We start from the raw sequence: 19,756 nt of genomic DNA, 5'->3' as shown, positions 1-19,756 counted from the left end.
TAATTAAGTGATTTCACTTAAAATGGATATCTTAACATGAAAGAAAAAATGTTTGGGCAACGGTCAACTTGACTTTAATAATTCAGAAAAATTTTTTAAATTTAATGAAACTGTCTTTAAATTTGTTGTCTTTTTCACCTTGGCTACAAAGCAAAAAATCGTTCAAATATAGGACATGTTTTCCAACACTTTATTTTAAAGACGTTTTTTACTTGAAACATAGCATAATTCCTACTGGAAGTCGAGTCTTAATTTGGAAAATAAAGTAGTCGTTAACTCGTTTTTAAAGGTCGTTGATAGCATATGAAGAAAAAAAGCTGAAAAAGCTAAAAATTAAAATTTGCTTCCTAGAAGCAAGTACACAAAACCAAAATTTAAAAGAGAATTGTGTCTTAGAAGTATCCTTACTTGTATTCTCCGCTTCTTTGGCACGGAATCAATAACAAAATTTTTAAAATAAAGACAAAATCTTTGGAACCGGGTATGCTTTTTTCCGGTGTATGGATTGACCATATATGGGATGAGCATATATATCGGAGAAAGTGGGCTGGAGGTTATTGATTACAAGTAGGAAATTTGATAATTTTGTTTCAAAAGAAATTGCCAAATAAATATTTCAAGATGTACTTTGGAGATCTTGTGAGCACTGATAGTGATATCGATTTACTACTATATATATAATATATATTAGAGGCCTGCACAATTCCATTTGTAAATGCAGAGTACACGTGTACTTGCTAAATGAGTACATCTATTTGAGAGAGTCGCAAAACAATTGGTACACATTTTAATGAACACCAAAAACCACGAGTAACTTCTTGTTGCTTCTCTGATGTCTTCACTACCAACAAACACATATTCCTCTTTCTCTCTTATTGAAGTGTACTCAGAGTGATCACGTCGAGTATGTTGCGAGAACAAAACTTCATAGAGTACTCCATGTACCACGTGCAGTTTCAGAAATACAAAAAAACAGTTACTCTCCATAATATATGTTTTCGGATTGATATAAAGAACGGCAAACGTTAAGGTAAGTGTGTGACATACATACATATCTATGATTAATAATAATGGAAAGTTTTGCTTCGCACATGACTGAGAAATACTTGTGGTACCACGTGAAGTGAAGAGAATGTTGTACTTTTTCTCAAGTACTTACATTTTTATTGTTCCTTTTTTTCGGAACACATATTGTTTCGGATAAGTACTTGGTGATATTTGACAAGCAAGTGTTCTCTTCATTTCTCTACTTGCGCTCTGAGAGAAATACAGTGTATGTACTATATTCGACAGCGAATTGCATACATGTAGTGAAAAGTTATTCGATGCAGACCTCTAATATATATATATTTTTGATCAGGCAGAAATTCTAAGACGATCGAAAGATGTCCGTCTGGATGCTACAATCTCAGTAATGAAGTTATCGTGTTGAAATTTTGCACAAACTCCTCTTATGTCTGTAGAGAGGTTATGTTCGAAGAAGGGCTATATTGGACCATGTTTCGATATGGCCCCCATATAGACCGATCTTCCGATTTGACTCGTGGAGAGCACACATGCCGCAATTTTCATCCGATTTGCTTGAAATTTGAAATGCACAAGTATTTAAGGCTCGTATGGAGCTGTGCCAAATTTGATATATTTCGGTTCATGGTTTGATATAGCCCTCATATTCATCGACCTTCTGATTTAAGTTCTTGATTTGATTTTCATGAAATTTGAAATCTAGATATACTTTAGATCCATAAATATCTATGCTAAATTTGGTATATATCGGTCCATGTTGTAATATAGCCACCATATAGACCGATCTCCCAATTTGACGTCTTAGAGCGTCAATTTGCATCCGATTTGCTTTAAATTTGAAATCTTTGTAGTTCCTATATAGACCGATATTTTAAAGTTCTAAAGAGGTATACCAAATTTATTGGGTTGTGTTTTACTATAACTCCCATATAGGCCGATATACCAATTTGAGGGTATGGAAGCTGCATTCTTATTTTTTAATCTGGTGGTATTTTAGATCCAAAAGGAACTAAACTAAATAATAAACCTTATTTGGTCGATTGATCAATGTTTCTGTGTAACGCCTTTATAGAGCAATCTCTCCCTATCCGACTTCTTGGGCCAGTAGGAACTACAATTTCTACATGACATGACCTAATTTATTTTGGACATATAAATGATATAACATAGGTAATATTTTGATATAGCCCCCATATCGACTGGTTCAAATTATCCATTTCGAGCAATAACCATCCACTGCATAAATCTACAGAATTTAGGTCTGAAATCGTATAAAAGGTGATATTTTCATTCTTACAAATGAAACAAACAAATTTCCTTCAAATCGAAAATCTTATGTTACAAATTCCAAATTGAACTTTGGAAACCGTATACTTTTTAGAGTGGGGCATGTTAGATCAAATTCACTTGAAAAAATTTATATTAAATGTATGGCCTCAAATGTTCATAACGAGATGATTTCAAAGAAATTTATTGTATGCTTTGCACGGCGATGGGTATTTAAGATTCGGCTTGGAAAAAATATTGTCGTGAGGTCAAAGATGTCATGTCTTTAAAATACGAATACAAATTTTGCTTAGCATAGAAGACGCATTTCTCTAAAATAAAGTTATTTTCCTTGTCCAAAAGTCGGTAAACTTTTCAATGAAGTCGTATTGTCCTTATAATTAAGTAATATGACTTAAAAAAGGGTATCTTAATATGAAAGAAAACATTTATAGGCTAAGGTCAACTTGACTTTAATAATTCAGAAAAATACTTAAAATTTAATGAAATAGCCTTTAAATTTGTTGTCTTTTGGCACCTTGACTACAAAGCAAAAAATCGTTCAAATACAGGACATGTTTCTCAACACTTTATTTTAAAGGCGTTTTTTACTTGAAACATAGCATAATTCCTACTGGAAGTCGAGTCTTAATTTGGAAAATAAAGTTGTCGTTAACTCGTTTTTAAAGGCCGTAGATAGCATATGAAGAAAAAAAGCTGAAAAAGCGAAAAATTAAAATTTGCTTCCTAGAAGCAAGTACACCAAACCTAAATTTAAAAGAGAATTGTGTCTTAAAAGTATCCTTCCTTGTATTCTTCGCTTCTTTGGCTCGGAATCAATACCAAATTTTTTTAAAGTAAAGACAAAATCTTTGGAACCGAGTATGCTTTTTTCAGTGTACTTGTTATTTATAGCAACGGACGAAGAATTTTGAGAGAATTCATTGATTATAATTAATTCTTCCACATTAAGATATGAGAGATTTAATATATAAAGTTGAAATCTTCTTTTTTTTGTGTTTCCCAAGAATCCAAATGAAGAATTTAAAAAAGTTCAAATGTCAAAGACTCAATTCGTCGAAATTTTAAATCTCCCGTTTGGTAAAAAATGTTGACTTCAAATATCAAAAACGGATAAATCAAGCATAGTGTTATAAAGCTCTCATGCTATGAGCGTAATTCCCCCTTTTCCAGATTTTAAACTGTAATACGGTATACAAAAACGATTGTTAAATAGTGCAAATTAGGTACTTTTATTCATGCTATGATTTATTTGATATGATTTTGTCCATTCCACCATGTGGTATAAATGTCGATATATTTACATAAATTTATTATACGCCACTGGTTCCTAATTATAATGACCACCTAATTCTAAAACAAAAAACCTCTGGTAATAGATCCCCCACTGTGTTAACATCTGTTACCTATAGTAAACATTCAACAATCATATGTCCTTATAAACACAACAACAACATTGCCAGAATCCCTCATAATACAAATATCTAATAATACATTTTCATCATAACAAATACAAATACTCTAATACTCATATATTGGCACACACATAAACAAACAAATGACTTATGCTTCCATTACCTTAGAGTAGAGTAAATGGAAAATAAATCCCTTTCTCTGCCTGCCGAATAGCAAATGAGCAACGAAAACAGAAACCAAAAAAAAAAACAACAAATCCCAAAAACAAAAATTGTAATGAATTCCTACAAATACGAAGATTTGTTTTTGTTATGTTTTGTCCCTCGTGAATGCTTTAAGGCCGATACAAGAAACAGCAGCATGCCGTGCTACAATAAATAAAATGCCATCACCTTCCCCTATCACGAAAACCTTGTCCAAATCACCAGTTCCTAGAAAGTGCCCGCCAAAAATGTTTTCACTTCTTCTTCCTCCCAATTATAGCTATCCTCTAACTCTTCTCACGTTTTCTATACTTGGTTTTTCTTTACGTTCGTTTGTGTTGATGGGAAGCTCAGAGAAATTCCCCGCCCGCTATGTATCTGTTCCTATTTAGTGATTAATAGAGAATAGAATACCCGCAAAAAAAAACAACAACAATCCAGCTTTACTTAGAATTTGAGATGCCTTGTACTCCTTCCCCTTCCATGTCTTACTTTTTCTACTTTGTAATGATGTCTTACTTTTTTTACTACTCTCCACACCACTTAAGAATAAGAACTTCTCTTTCAACTTCTAGTTCAAATGCTATTTTTTTTATTATCCTTACTATTTGCATCTTTTACTACTACTAATACTACTTTTACAACTTAAGACCTTTCAATTATAGCTGAGATACTACTTTTTTATTCGAACATATATTCTTTTTTGTGGATTTTTTCTCGTTCTCCCTCCCCCCCTTACTCCAACTACCTATTTCTTCTCCCCCCCAAATTTGATGATGACGTCGATGATGATGATGATCATATTACCCCTACCCCTATTTAGTGTCTGCCCCGCTGCGAGGGTTGTGGCATCTTTGATCGTTGCTTTCAGTATCCTAGGAGGGAGTTGGAACGTGATTGCGGCTGTCAATTTGCTCTATTACACAAGGTGGATGGTATGGAGAGCTAGCAACCAGCGATAGCCGATGGCGGTGAGTCTATATCGCCATCGGAGGGCTATCGAAGAGTTGACAGCATCGATAGCCAGGCCTTGGTGGCCCATTCTTCTTCTAGCCATCTGCAACATCAGAACCATCAAGAGCATGAGGGTGAGTCTGATATGCGTGAGTGCGAAGGAGCCACTTCGGCAGCTGCCTCAGATAAAGAGGGTGAGGATAACCGGCTCTTGGAGAGGGAATCAAAAATCGAACATCATAAAAGCTTTCCCGCCATGAATGCAAATAAAATGACACGGGCCGAATATCATCAACACTATCATCGTTTGCGCCAAAAGAAACTTGCCACACAACGTAGTATCCTTAAGAATTCGCAGGATAATACAATCACCACCACCACCACTACACCCAATGAAGATCAAGATCTGCTAGAGGCCAAAAAACAAATCCTAAGAAGACGCCGTCTATTCAGCCACTATCGCCAATATGAACAGTGGCGTCGTCGTCAATTCAGCTATGATCCCTGTTATATGCGTGTCCTACCGCCAGCCTCACCCATATGCGGAGTTGAGTATCCACTGCACTCATCCAATCCGAACGCATTTCGTCGACGGCGCCAATATCGAAGGCAATATTCATGTGCCGAACGTTCACGTGAAGATTCACGCGATAGTCGTGATTCCTCGCATCGAGCCAAATGTCATAGTATGGCAACCAGTGATACCGCACATTCAGATTCGGGTACATTTGTACATCATACAAATCCTACGTCCGAGCGACACAGTGTAAGTTGGAAAAAAGTCTTCTTCTTCTCCCACTTCTTCATCATGCAGCAACAAACAAAAACCAAATGTCTACTGGTCAATGTTGATGTGGTCAAGCAAAAAAAAAAACACAAAACAAAAAATGCAAAGCAAAATTGTAATCGAAACAAATTGTCTGAAAAATTGTAGCACTTTTATTGTCGTTGTTCAAGAAAGAAACCAAAAATTTCAAAAAGAAATCTGAAAACAAGCACACTCATACACAACCTCACCAACACCTCTACCACCACCAATACAAACTGCTATAAAAAAATACATGTGTTTTCATATAGCCAAGCACAGGAAATGTTGCCACAAATGACCACCATGGCTAAGCATTTATACAATGTTGTCTATGGATTGTTGTATATGTATTTGGAAGAAAAAAAGATCAACTCGAGACTCGAGTTGAAATAAAAATCCGATTTGTTAGGGCATTACTTTACGCATTGCATTAATCTTCTTTGTATTCTATTGATTTCAATGGCCTAGCTATGTTTTAAGCTCTTTAAAATAAAATTCTATTGCTTAAGCTCACCACACAGACGAATGTAAAGAAAACACTCACCCACACGCACATACGCTCTCAGAGATAAGCCCTAGAAAATATCTCAACAGTTAGCATTCCACCCACCACCCATGGAAGCACATAACACGCACTCATAATCCAACACTCACTAATAATCATGCAAGGTAATGCATTCACCACTGGCTCTCACCACCCCACCACACCACTCTTTTGCTCACTCACTCTGTTATAAAATTACCTACACCAACAAATTGTGATTTGTCCTTTTGGTTTTTGTTTCTCTCTCTCTCCCTCTACGTTTTAATTTGTTTGTAATCTTGGCATCAGCTCAATTGAGGGTAATGTTGAGTTGTGTGTTTGCAAAGATTAGTCTTGTTCCATTTGTTTTTGTTTTCTACATTTGTTGGGAAATAATCTTTTGTGTTATCCTTGCTTAATTTTGGTTTAAAAAGAAATTATTGTTCTATAGAATATGAAAAAAAAATTAAATGAAAACCATAATTAGACTTAACTGCACCAAATGCTCCGTTACAGAACACAATACCAAGGCTTTCTTGTCTCTCATACTCATTCCCTTAGGCTTCTCACATTCTCATACATTGCCCCCCGTGCTTTAGAAAGAAAAGTGAAACACCACGTGCTCACTTTGTTATTATTATTAGTGTAATCAAACTTTCTATGCCCTTCTTTTCGTTGTTTGTCTTTGGTATTGCCACCACCAAACTCCTGGACTTGTTCCCACTTATTGCTCTTTATACCATCCCATACACAGAAGTTTTCATTCATTGTTCCTGTCTAAAAATTCAATGTTGGCTAATTTGTTTTTCTTATTTTTAATTTATTTTGTTTTAGGCTTTATTGTTTTTTTTCCTTATATTCTATTGGGTGACAGTTTGAACTTTATTTTGTGTTTGTGTTCATATTTGGTGAAAAAGTTTTTTTCTTTTCCATTGCGAACTAATTAAGTGAAAATGAGACAATGGAATGATATTAAATATGGAAATCAAATCCTTTTTGTGTGTTTTGGGGGAGGGGTTGGGGGGGGATTTTTGTACGTCAACATTGTGAGAAATGTGTGATATAATCGTTAACTTAAGTAGAAAACTTAAAACAAAAAAAAATTGATTGTGGTTTCGAAAATATTTTTGAAAATAATAGTTAGGATGGTGTTAGGAACACATTGGCGTATGAGTGATAGTTATGAGGGCATTATGTTCTTCATACGCCACCGGTTCCAAATAAAATTCCCATAACTACGTTTCCACTAACTAAAAAAATCCCATCCCATATAATAATGACAGCATTTGGTATAATTTTACCCACCACCCTAGTATGCGGGTATAATAAATTTGTCATTCAGTTTGTAACACATCGAAATATCGATTTCTGACTATATGAAGTATGTATATTTTCGATCAGGAAGAAATTCTAAGACGATATAACCATGTCCGTTTGTCTGTAATAATCACTATACAGCCTTCAATAATAGTGCTATCACACAGATTCGTTTTTTATTTGTCGGCACGTTATGTTCGAAGATGGTTTTTATACAGCCTCCATATGAACCGTCTCCCCGATATGAGGTCTTGGGCTTCTAGAAACCGTAATCTGCCTGAAACTGGAAATCTAGAGGTATTTCAAGACCAAAAGATGGTGTGTATCGATCCATGTTTTTGGTATAGCCCCCATATAGACCGATCATTCGATTTAAGTTCTTGGGCTTCTGGAAAACGCAATTTTCTACCGTTCTACCTGAAAATGGAAGTCTAAACGCATTTTACGACCAAAAAGAATATGGTTTATATCAGTCCATATGAACAGACTCCCCGATTTGGAATCTTGGGCTTGTAGAAACTGCAATATTAACTTTTTTCCAGACTGTGTGGGCTTTACTAGACATTTTCTATTTAATAAAGAATGAAAAAAGTGAAACCATGCACTCGGTTTTGCTCCTCAATGTACACCCAAAGAAAAAAAAATACTTTCCTAAGGAACGAAATTTTAGACAAACGAAATTTCCCTTTGACATAAAGTATTTTCATTGAAAACAAATAAACCCGAATTCGTGACAAACGTTGTAATATTGGTCTCTAAACTACAATATTGCCTGAAACCCGAAATCTAGAGAAATTTTAGGACCTCAAAGAGGTGTGCCAAATGTGGGTTGTACCGGTCCATGTTTTGGTATAGCCCCCCATGTAAACCAAAATTTTATTCCATTTGCCTGAAATCAGAAATCTAGTGGTATTTTACAGTGGTACATCGGTCCATAGTTTGGTATAGGCCCCATATAGACTGAGATCACGATTTAGTTCTTGGGCATCTAGAAACCGCAATTTTGCTTGCTATTTGCTTCAAATTGGCAATCACGAGATATTTTAGGCCCACAAAGATATGCGTCGAATTTGTATGGGTCCATTTTTGGTAAAGCCTCCATATAGACCGATCTCCAGAATTGACTTCTTGAGCAGTTAAAAGGCTCACAGATCATCCAAATTACCAGAAACTACAAGAAAATTTTCCAGATTTGACTTATCATAACCATTTGAATAATGGGTGTAAAAATCTACAAAATTCAGAATTAAAAAAATTGTTCTTATAAATCCAGAATCTGTAGAATCTTTATATTTAACTTCGGGAAGCATACCAATCAAATCGATATTCTTCAAGTAATATGCTGTTTACAATTCCCCTAAAATCCTATATGTAACCTGCTACGCTGAAGTTTTTTCAAAGGAAACTATTATATTTGATTATATTTGGGTACATCAGATTCAGATTGGGCGCAATTGGCTTTGAACCTATGATCATACCATTGTGGCTCTGCTAAACTATGGCTAATTGGTCCCAATATTTCAAATCGGGAGAAAGGTTAGTATGCGAACTCTACTGACAACAGAGAGAAAGACGATCATAAAATTTGACAATGGGACAAAATATGTATATAATTTTTTATGATTGCGTTTTCGTATATACCAAAATATGCGATTTGGTAAATACTGATATATTGAAAACAAATTCGGCATACCAAAATATAAGACCTTGAACTTAACAAAATATCAATCAATTTAATTTTCACTATAAATAAAAAAAATAAACCACTTTTATTTATGTTTTTTTGTTTTTACTTTACATACCATAGCCTTGCTTGTTCGTAGATAAGCTTTCAAAAAGTTTATGCTAATATTTATTTAAATTTTAATTAATTTTCATTTAAATTTTTTATGTTTTAATGCCAATCATAGTGAAAATTCAAACAGATGGCGATTGGATGACAGACCAATTGCTGTCAGCTATCATGTCAGCCATTGGGCCAACACAAAAATTAAAAAAAATAAATAAATAAGCAAACCAAACCCAAACATCAATCAACAAAAATATACACGCTTTTGTAAATGAAATAAATTGAAAGCAAAAAATAACTGACATTAACTCATATATGTTAGTTGCTTTAGTGTTTTTTTTCACAAACATGGCTAAAGAATTACAAATTGGAAAACAAAAATTATAAATCATTTGTCAGAGACCATCAAAGTGTCCTTAGTACAACCCTTGTGTCATTATTGTGAGCCTTTGCACAGTTGTCTTTGATGGAATTTGAATTGTATTAAATGATGTTCTCTATATATATTGTTCTTGTTGTTCCTTTGTCTCTTCTTTTTTTCTCTCCCCTTTTCTTTATGCAAAATGGTTCTCCTTCTTCTTGTATTTGTTTATTGTTGTCTCTTTTTTTACAGTTCGATAGCAGCGATTGCGGAGCTCTCGCCTATCAGCCTCTACATTGTAGTCGTGTAAGCATCACAATTATTTTTTTTTTTTTTTTAACAAATTACAAAAATAATAGTATATAGTCTTAGAGGTCTTTTGTAAATACAACAACAATTATAAGTAAATATTTGATGTAAACCATGGATGTGATTTTTTTTATTTGAGGGAAGACATGATCGATTAACATAATACAAATAACAGATGCTAACTTAGCATGAGAATCTCTCATATTCTCAAGACCCATCTCTCAATTACAAGTAGAAGTTAAATTGACTTTGTCTTCTCTCTTTTACAGACCAAATGACCATATGTGTGTTTGAGATATACAAAAGCACTCATATGTTTACAAAAACACATCCTTACTTACACACTTTCTCTCTTTCACTCTCTACGAGACGAGAGAAATTATTTGTTTGAATGTCCATATTTTTGTTGGTGTTGTAACAATGTCAGTAATTAACATTTTTTTGTTGTTTTTTGTCGTTGTCTTTTTTAACTTTTTTAGCACTTCCATGTCTTTCAGGAGGAACATTCGGCCTCCATCTCAGAACGTATTACACGTAGCCGCATTAATTCAGCAATATTTGTATCATCTGAAGGGCGAGGATTCGATTCAATCGAATTCCTAAGAAGACATGGATCTCAAAGTGTTTTATGCCGCAAAGCAAAAAGTGCTGAGAATATAACAGACAATGGAAGAAAGGTAAATTGAATTGAAAAGAAAAATATTTGTCATGAAAAAAAGGAACTTATTGGCCAATATGGACCAACATTCCATTTCATTCCCATGTATGTATATCATTTAATTTTCTGTTTTCAAATAAAACTTCATTACCTTTCGCTCATTTTCATTACAATAATATGCACAATTATGTGCATATTATTCCAGTTCATTTCATTTCATTACACTTGCCATTATTGTCTGTTTAAATTAATTTCTCTTTATTTGAATTCCTTTATATAAACATGTGATACGGTTCAACACATCGAAATAGTCGTTACCATAAAGTCACATTTGCTTAAAATTTGGAATATGACATGGTTTTCAAACCCACAATTAGGTCCAATATTTTCATATTTGAAAGGTCCATATTCTCGACTATTTAAAGAATATGCAGTAAGCCGCAAAAGGCACGTTATTTTGACTCATACCAGAGAGTAATCAAAACCAATGGAAGAAAAGCAGTGCTTATCTTTTTACACCGGTTGTTGGTTTTGTTGAAAATTCAGTTTTCGATGGACCAATAAAACCGATGTTTTGAAAACGAGGTTTCGAGTTTGGTATTTTCATTGTAAAATTGAGATATACAGAAAAATGTCGTTTTTAGTCGAGGGTACCATGACTTATTTATTTATTTATTACAAGATTAATAAATTTATTTATTATAAGATTAATAAAATTTAAGATTAATAAATTTTTATATTTATTTTCATAATAAATTATGAAAATAAATATAAAAAAACAATTAGGTGCTAACAACAAAGGTTTTTGACCATGACTTATGTTGGACCAAAATTCTATTTTAATTAAAAATATATTTATAATATTTTTAAATTTTTTTACAAATGCAACATATTACGTGAAATAATTGTAAATATTATGAAATAATTTTGGCGATGAAGCTACGCCAAGGACCAGTGTTTATCGATGTTATGGTAAATTCCACCGAGGACGTAGTTCACTACAAAATGAGTTGTTAGTTCAAAATAATTTATTATTCCGGAAACCATTGAGATTTAGACAAACTTAGGAGTTATTAGGACAGCATACAATCTATGTTATATTGCGTCAAAAAATGTGTCAATCGCTCAAAAAAAGGCTCGTGTCTATTGAGCGAAGGAAATGCTCCAAAAAACGATCGCAATGCTTCGAAACACGTCTATGACATCGTGACAGGTGATAAATTGAGGATTTACGAGTGTATGGCAGTCGAAGATGAGTCAAATCCTACAAAAGTTTCTCGCGCACGGACCCCTTCCAAGCAAATGGTCGCCTGTATTTTTTTCTTTTTTTTTTTTGAAAAACTGGATATGGCGCAATCGTACCATTAGAACAACGCAGGACAGTCAATGATATGGTCCTGGCTTGGCACAAAATGACTCTTTTATTCCCGTACGTAAAAAGTAAAAAAAAAGAGGTCAACGCTAATCGGAACCTGAAGAATCGGTTCATGCATTCAGAATGTTTCTTTTGGAGATACCTCAATCAGAGTGGCACAAATTCTTCGATAATTGATTCCTACGCATACAAAAGTGTAGAAATCTTAATGGGGAATATTATAAAAAAATAAAGCAATTTTCGATAATTAATTTGAATTATCTTTCCCAGCTAGAACTGTACTAAAGACTGTGGAAAAGTTCATTCGCACCAACGGAAACATGTACAGTCAGGGGTGTACATATTTACATCTGGCGTTTTCTTTTCAATGACTCTGTTGATTAAATTCCTTAATCTTATTTGTCCATAAAGCTCGTATGATAATTAATTGAAAAAGATATTTGTTTTTGTTCTCTAATCCCGAGGCAACCTTCATATTAGGATGAAACAAGGAGACACGCTGAAGGCCTCATACGACGTTTTCTATTGTAAGAAATCCCTTTATTTGATTGATTTCCCATTCGAACTAGGTTCCCGGGTATTTCTATCCTTTCTTTTCTTTATTATTTCCTAAACATTAGAAGTGTGCGCGTGACACGAAATTCCCGTGACACGCGTGAATCACGTGAGTCGTGAACAAAATCCAAAGCAACTCTCGTGAATGTGCGTGAATGGGACTAAAATAAATATGTCGTGCGTGAGAAATACAATCGGTTTGTGAATGTGCGTGAATAAAATTTCTGCAAAATCACGCTCACGAAAAAAAATCAAGGTTTAATTCATACTCGTATGTTAACTGAAATTAATTTAGCTCTACATTCTATTTTTGAATTTTGTTACCTCTGCTGATTTCCCTTTGGAAAATGTCGTGAGTCTCGTGAATTTGTCGTGAATCGTGCGTGACCGTGAGTCTTTAAAAGTAGTTCGTGAGTGAGCTTGTGTGAATACTGGTTTTCATTTCGTGAATGTGCGTGAGTGGGATTGGTTTGCACACGTATCGTGCGTGAGCGTGCGTGTGAGTGAAATTTCAGTCACGCGCACACCTCTATTAAACATCACACTTTCCACATCAACCTATGTGTCCCAGTGCTCATTTTTCCAACTCTATGGACTAATGAGGTCACTTCTTGATGTTAATTGCTAATATCGCTCTACCATGTCCTGATACTCTAGCATATCCTTGATACCCAAGAAGTTGTGATCGTATTCGATATATGTCTGTTTTAATCCATTGCAAAATGTTACTGAATTTCATTCACACCAAATTCGACACTCTGGATGAGTCAATCATTGAATCCAAGAAATCAGACTTTAAATTAATACGAGTATAACATTTGTGTAGTCACATTGCTCTCAATTTCTCTATGTGGATATAATTTGTAATAGGAACCAAAATATGGATCATCACGCCTGTATCATCATTCATAAAGCATAGAATTCCAATTGCAAGTTCTCCTAATTTCAAATTTTATTTACATTCAGCATAATTTTCTATTTTCTTTTTTACTCGTTCTACAGAAAAGTTTTGCTGAAAATCGCCAATGGCATACGGATGACAATAGTGGCGCAGATGCTCAAAATGACAATGGCATCGAAATGCATGAATGCTCAAGAAGCGTGGAAAATCATCCCATAGTTGCGCTCAAAAATAATGTGGAAAAATTATTGGCCGCCACCAGTGTGCTCAATCATTCAGCCACAGTAACCACATCGAATAAAGTGGTTGGCAGTATATCCATAGAGACACCGCCCTCACATATACGAGATGCTGAACAACAAAAACCCATCATCATACCACCACCACCACCTCCGCCTTTAAGTTCAGCCAATACGGTGTCATTCAATTCAGCTTCCCACGATTCAGCCGATACGGTTGAAGAATTGGTTTCAATACCCATAGATCCAGTTGTACACCAGCCACCAATAGCATCTACAACACCGGCCGGATCTATAGGTGCTACCAGCCTACCAGCCACATCATCTGTAATAATTATACCAACTCCAACGTTAGTGCCCATCCCGGCACTAGCACCCGCCCCAACATCAGCTTCATCAAGTGCAGTTAGTAGGCCACGTGGCCTAGTACGACAACGGTCTTCAACAGCATCACCGGTACTCTCATCCGCTCATAGTAGTCCCAAGGCATTAAAATTGAAATGTATAACACCAAAATTGAATAATTTACCCATGGTTTCGGTATCAGGGCCTTCGCCCTCCGATGAAAAACCCCCGCCCAGTGATTGTTTGTAACAAATGGTGGCCGAAACATTTATTTAAAATTCACCCAATTCTATGTGTATCACAAACGATAGCAACAACAATAATATCTATGACAACAAGGACATTAAGTGACCTAATACTTAGTAAAGGAATTGGGAAGATATGGGACATTAAATAAAAGAAATCTAATACAAAGAAGGGAGGTATATTTTGAAGTACATTTTTTTCTTAACTAAAATATAAGTCTAAATTTTAGTGGTAGATATTTTTATATATATATATATATATATATATATATATATATATATATATATATATATATATATATATATATATATATATATATATATATATGTATGTGTATATTGATGTCATCTCTAAATTTACACAGATTTATACATAAAAGAAAATTATTATAAAATATTTACATAAGATCTTTTACGCTAGACTATAGGCAATGTAGATATTTAACTTATTTTACGAACATTAACTACATATTTATGCTAATATTTCCTATAAAAAATATAATTTCTTCTCTCTTCTAAATGCGTTCTAACTACGTACGCTGTCCACACTACGATCGCCAAGGATTTTCCCTCTATTGCCATATCTCGTCTTTTACGAGAACCTTTAACAAAGAGAGGATTTCTAAATGCACAGTGTGAATGTAGTGTAACTAGGAGTTCCTTTAGAAATTACTTATATGTCTACTGCCATCTATATGTCAATTACAGCGATGTAGTCCTAAAAGGCTTTAAATTTAAATTTTAAAATGTATTTTCAATGAAATTTCCCTAAAACTAGGATATTTTCTTAGAGTTGTTTTTTAATTAGGCTTACACTACTTACCGAAGTTTGAATTAAGCTTGTGATTGAGTCGAAAAAACATAAAAGAGAGTGTATAAGAGATAATGAGAAAAAAAACCATATTAGTTGTGTTTCTTTACTTGTGGTAAACGAATGGAATGCAACTATTGCATACATAACCCTCTAAGCTCCCACTCTTGGTGGAACACTGTGATCTTTTTATTGTGGATATTTTATCTGTAGCCCGCCCCAACGATATTTACTTATGGCCTTCGATTTACATAAAATTTTCAGAGAAAGTACGTATTTGTGCTCTAGACTGATGCTTCAATTTTTGACATTTGGACAGGAAAAGAGAACTCGGGAAGTAAAACTTTCATTTTATTAGAAATTTTTGGGGGAGAAATAGTAGTGGGACCACCCCGACACAAAAAAATCGTACTCAATTTTAATTTCAATTTCAATGGAAGAAGGAAACATTCTCTTGTCCAAAGTTTTTAAGGGATATACTCAAAAAAATATGGATTTAATATGAGAGAATATGCAACCTAACTTTTGAAACATACAATTTATACAATATTAACCCTCTAATGCCCAATCCCGCCTTTAGGCGGGCTTCGTTATATGAGGAAGCTATTAAACACATCTTAAGCCAACAAAAATGGGTAAAATAAAAAGAAAACTTCGTTAAAACTGTTGCAGCATTTACTGAATTTTGCCGTATAAATTTTTCTTGTGTCGTTTTCTCGATTTTGTATCGTTAATATTGAATATATAATCACCTGGCAAAAAAATTAGGGCATTAGAGGGTTAAGACCAGTATTAGGTTGGCATTATCGTTCTAAAACAGCCATTTTTCACGATTACTTATCTTTAATAATTCGTTTTAAAGAAAATAACATTTTTTAATTGTTGCTTTAGACATTTCCCCACCAAGTTATAATAAATTTTACCAAAAAAGTTATAATGCTACTCTGCTTTAATAGATATATTTTTGATTTTAGCGGTTAAACTCGAACTTAGTGCTCACCTTTAAGGATAAATATCTTTAAAAGAAGAAATTTTAATTAAAAGAGAATTCGTAATATTTGCATTCAAATTTTTTCCATTAAATTTAAGACACGAATGTTTGAAATTTACGTTTCTCCGCTAAAACGGAATCTCTTTGATGTGAGGCAAATTTTCCTTAAAGGGAAGAAAAACATCTTTGATTTAAAGACATATGTCCAAATACAAAATAATTCATTGACAGTTCATCAAAAGAATTTTTAGGATAAAGTATGTACACAGAAAAAATATTCACCAAAATATTTCCAATTAAAATTTTAATTGAATTTTCAAAAATATTCAATTAAAAATTTTATCAATCACAAACATTAATAGTACCAATTAATTTTTTAATTGGATCAATTAATTTTTTGATTGACTTTGGTGATTGATAATATAATTTCTGTGATTGAAGACATTGCAATTGAAAATTGATTGGATCAATTAATTTCGTGATTGAATCCAAAAATTATTTTTTTTATATGTATAAAGTTGGAGTATAATCTTGGATTGAAGATAAAAACCTTGATACACTGAAAAAAAACTTATTGACCTAATATAAAAGATTATGCAACCTAAATTTTTGGATAAACAATTTTTACAATATTAACGTCAAATTTCTTTAAAATAAGATTTTTGAAATTTTCAACCTTCGATAAAGTCGTATGTCTTTGAAGTAAAGAAAAATTTCCCTAAAATAAAGAAACACATGTTTAGGTTAGGTTAGGTTAGGTGGCATCCCGATGTATCAGGCTCACCTAGACTATTCAGTCCATTGTGATACCACATTGGTGAACTTCTCTCTTATCACTGAGTGCTGCACGATTCTATGTTAAGCTCAATGACAAGGGACCTCCTTTGTATAGCCGAGTCCGAACGGCGTTCCACATTGCAGTGAAACCACGTAGAGAAGCGTTGTAACCCTCAGAAATGTTACCAGCATTACTGAGGTGGGATAATCCACCGCTGAAAAACTTTTGGTGTTCGGTCGAAGCAGGAATCGAACCCACGACCTTGTGTATGCAAGGCGGGCATGCTAACCATTGCACCCTGTTTAATTAAATACTTTTAAAATTAATGAAAATACTAAAACTTTGGATTGAACATAAAAAGGCTTCAAAAATAGGATGATACTTGTATTAAGGATTTTGCATCTTCGGTTTAAAGTTTTTTTTTGGACATTAAGAAAACAGTTTTTGCTTTGGAGTATCCGTTACAATTTGTATTTTCTAACTGACATTTATTTGTAAGAATAATGTATAGCTTTGTTAATATATCGCAAAAATGGAATGAACATTTTATAAGATATATATCCCAATTTCAATTTTATAGCGCATAGACTTTTCAAACAAAGGGTCATGGGTTCAATCCCAGTTTCGACCAAATACTAAAAATCGATTATCCCCTCTCTCTTTAATTCTGGTGACATTTCAGATGTTTCAAAGCTTCTCTATGTGTTTTTGCCGCTATATGAGAACCGTTCGGACTAGGGCATATAAAATGAGGTCCCTTGCCATTGAGCTAAACATAAAATCGGGCAGCACTCATTAATATGAATAAAGTTCACCACTTGTGGTGTTATAACATCCCAGCAAAAAAGCGTCGCCAAAAAACTAATGGAAATGTTCCTTTTGGACCCGGAAGTGGTGCAAAATTGACGCAGAAGCGATGAATTTAACATGGGCTTGTCATAGGACGGAAGTCCTCCATTTCAACAGCCGTTGCTCTGAATTTGCATCAATTCTTTAGGTGTGATCCGAATTCAATGTTTTGGATGTGAATTAAAAAATTCTGTGATATTTTGTCAAATAAATAATTTTTATAATTTTTTATAATTATTAATAAATTGTAACGCTTGTCGGAAACGTTTGACCTCAAATATTTTCAAAAATTCCCATTTTATTCAGATTGGATTTACATTTTATGAATTTTTACTCTGTTTTTAACCTAATTGAAACAAAAAAAAAACTAAAATTACCCAATGAAAGTATGAAAAACCAAGTTATAAAAAATTGAATCAAATGAACTTCCTGGGTAGTTAAAATAAAGAACATCATTGGGAGTGCATCTTCTGGAAGTACTTTTAAAGTTGTGCCTTTGGAAGAACTTCTAAATTTTTTTGCTGGGATACTAAATAGTGAGTCTAAATCACGGGCTGCCACTAAACATAACCTAGATTTAAAGCTTGATAACTCTCTAAAATGTCCAAAATGTCCTCATCTTTGGTTCGGAATCAACACCAAAAACCTTAAGGGAAGGTTAAAACCTTTGGATCCAAGCAAACTTTTTTTGAGTGTCCTACCAAATTTCTCTGATTTACTTAAAGTTTATATGAATGTAAGAGAAGGCCGATCAGCAGAAATAGCCCTGAGAGGACCAAAGAAAAAAATAACTTAAACTCTCCCATTTATTTGACATTTTTGGAAAATGTAATAAATGATCTCCCAACATAATATTTTGTGTTTGGTAGATAAGGGTCCACATTTTTAATGTATATTAAAAAAAATTATGACTTCTTTAGTTTATTTAAAATTTACAGGGAAAACAAATGTTGACCATGCATTTAAAACTACACACAAAAAATTTCACGAAAATTTTTCCAATTAAAATTTTAATTGAGTTTTAAAAAATATTCAATTAAAAATTTAATTGATTCAACTAATTTTTTAATTGAAACAAAAATCAATCACAAAAATAATAGTATTAATTAATTTTTTAATTGGATCAATTAACTTTTTAATTGACCTTCAATTAATTTTTTAATTGATACTATCATTTCTGTGATTGAAGACATTTCAATTAAAAATTAATTGGATCAATTAATTTCGTGATTGAATCAGAAAAAAAATTTTTTGTGTGTAGGTATTCTTTTGTTATGTTATTTGGATATGAAAATGGCAATTTTACTGTAGCAAATTTAAATTTTTGAAATGACATTTTTATATGGCATTTAATACAAAACTTTTAATTAGTTTCGAATTTATTGAATTTAGTTTATATTATCTTCAAATTCACAAACTTCGTTTTGTTACAAATTCTATTGGGAAATTTTTATGGGATTTTCAATGTTTCTATTTACACAAATGTAAATCTGTATAAAACATAATAAATTTATTTAAACAAAAGACTTATATAGATACCATCTAGATATACCAAATAATATAAAAGTCAATTAAAATATTTTTCTTTGGTTTCTAAGGAATTTTTAAACAAATAAAAACTATTTACAAATTGTAAAGGCAACATCTACAACAATAATGTTTTCTAATCTCGATTTCATTGAAATTCTCTATGAATAATTTATAAACTCAACCTACCACTATCAAGAATTAAAAAGCAAAGAATCTATGATACGACCAAAATATATGACAAAAGTTCCTTCCTAACAAAATTATAATCCACCACAACTCTCATACGAATTTTAAATAAATGTTTCGGTTTTATCTCTTAAAAAATAACAATGGAGTGAAACTAAACGAAGAAGAAGAAAAAAAGAAACAACCAAACAAAGGAGAATCTTTAACTGAAAATCTAATAAACAAAAAGAACTCAACAACTTAAAACAAAGCTTTAATTTGTTTAAAAACTAAAGAAAATCGATCTAAGCTTTAAATAAA

At 33.1% G+C, this 19,756-nt stretch overlaps 1 protein-coding gene across 1 annotated transcript in view; it reads left to right on the top strand.

Annotated features, from left to right (window-relative positions):
• Positions 1-14,492, top strand: part of LOC142239089 (uncharacterized) — a 225,080-nt gene extending 210,588 nt beyond the window's left edge. The window contains exons 8-10 of the mRNA XM_075310851.1: positions 9,937-9,990; positions 10,473-10,670; positions 13,584-14,492. Coding sequence (XP_075166966.1) covers positions 9,937-9,990; positions 10,473-10,670; positions 13,584-14,315 — 984 coding nt within the window. The 3' untranslated portion in view covers positions 14,316-14,492. The remainder of the gene's footprint in view (positions 1-9,936; positions 9,991-10,472; positions 10,671-13,583) is intronic.
• Positions 14,493-19,756: the final 5,264 nt, after the last annotated feature.

Source organism: Haematobia irritans, chromosome 5 (assembly GCF_050003625.1).
Source record: "Haematobia irritans isolate KBUSLIRL chromosome 5, ASM5000362v1, whole genome shotgun sequence".
Classification (NCBI taxonomy): domain Eukaryota; kingdom Metazoa; phylum Arthropoda; class Insecta; order Diptera; family Muscidae; genus Haematobia; species Haematobia irritans.
Note: the sequence above shows the minus strand (reverse complement) of the source record. Positions and strands in the feature narration are given on the sequence as shown.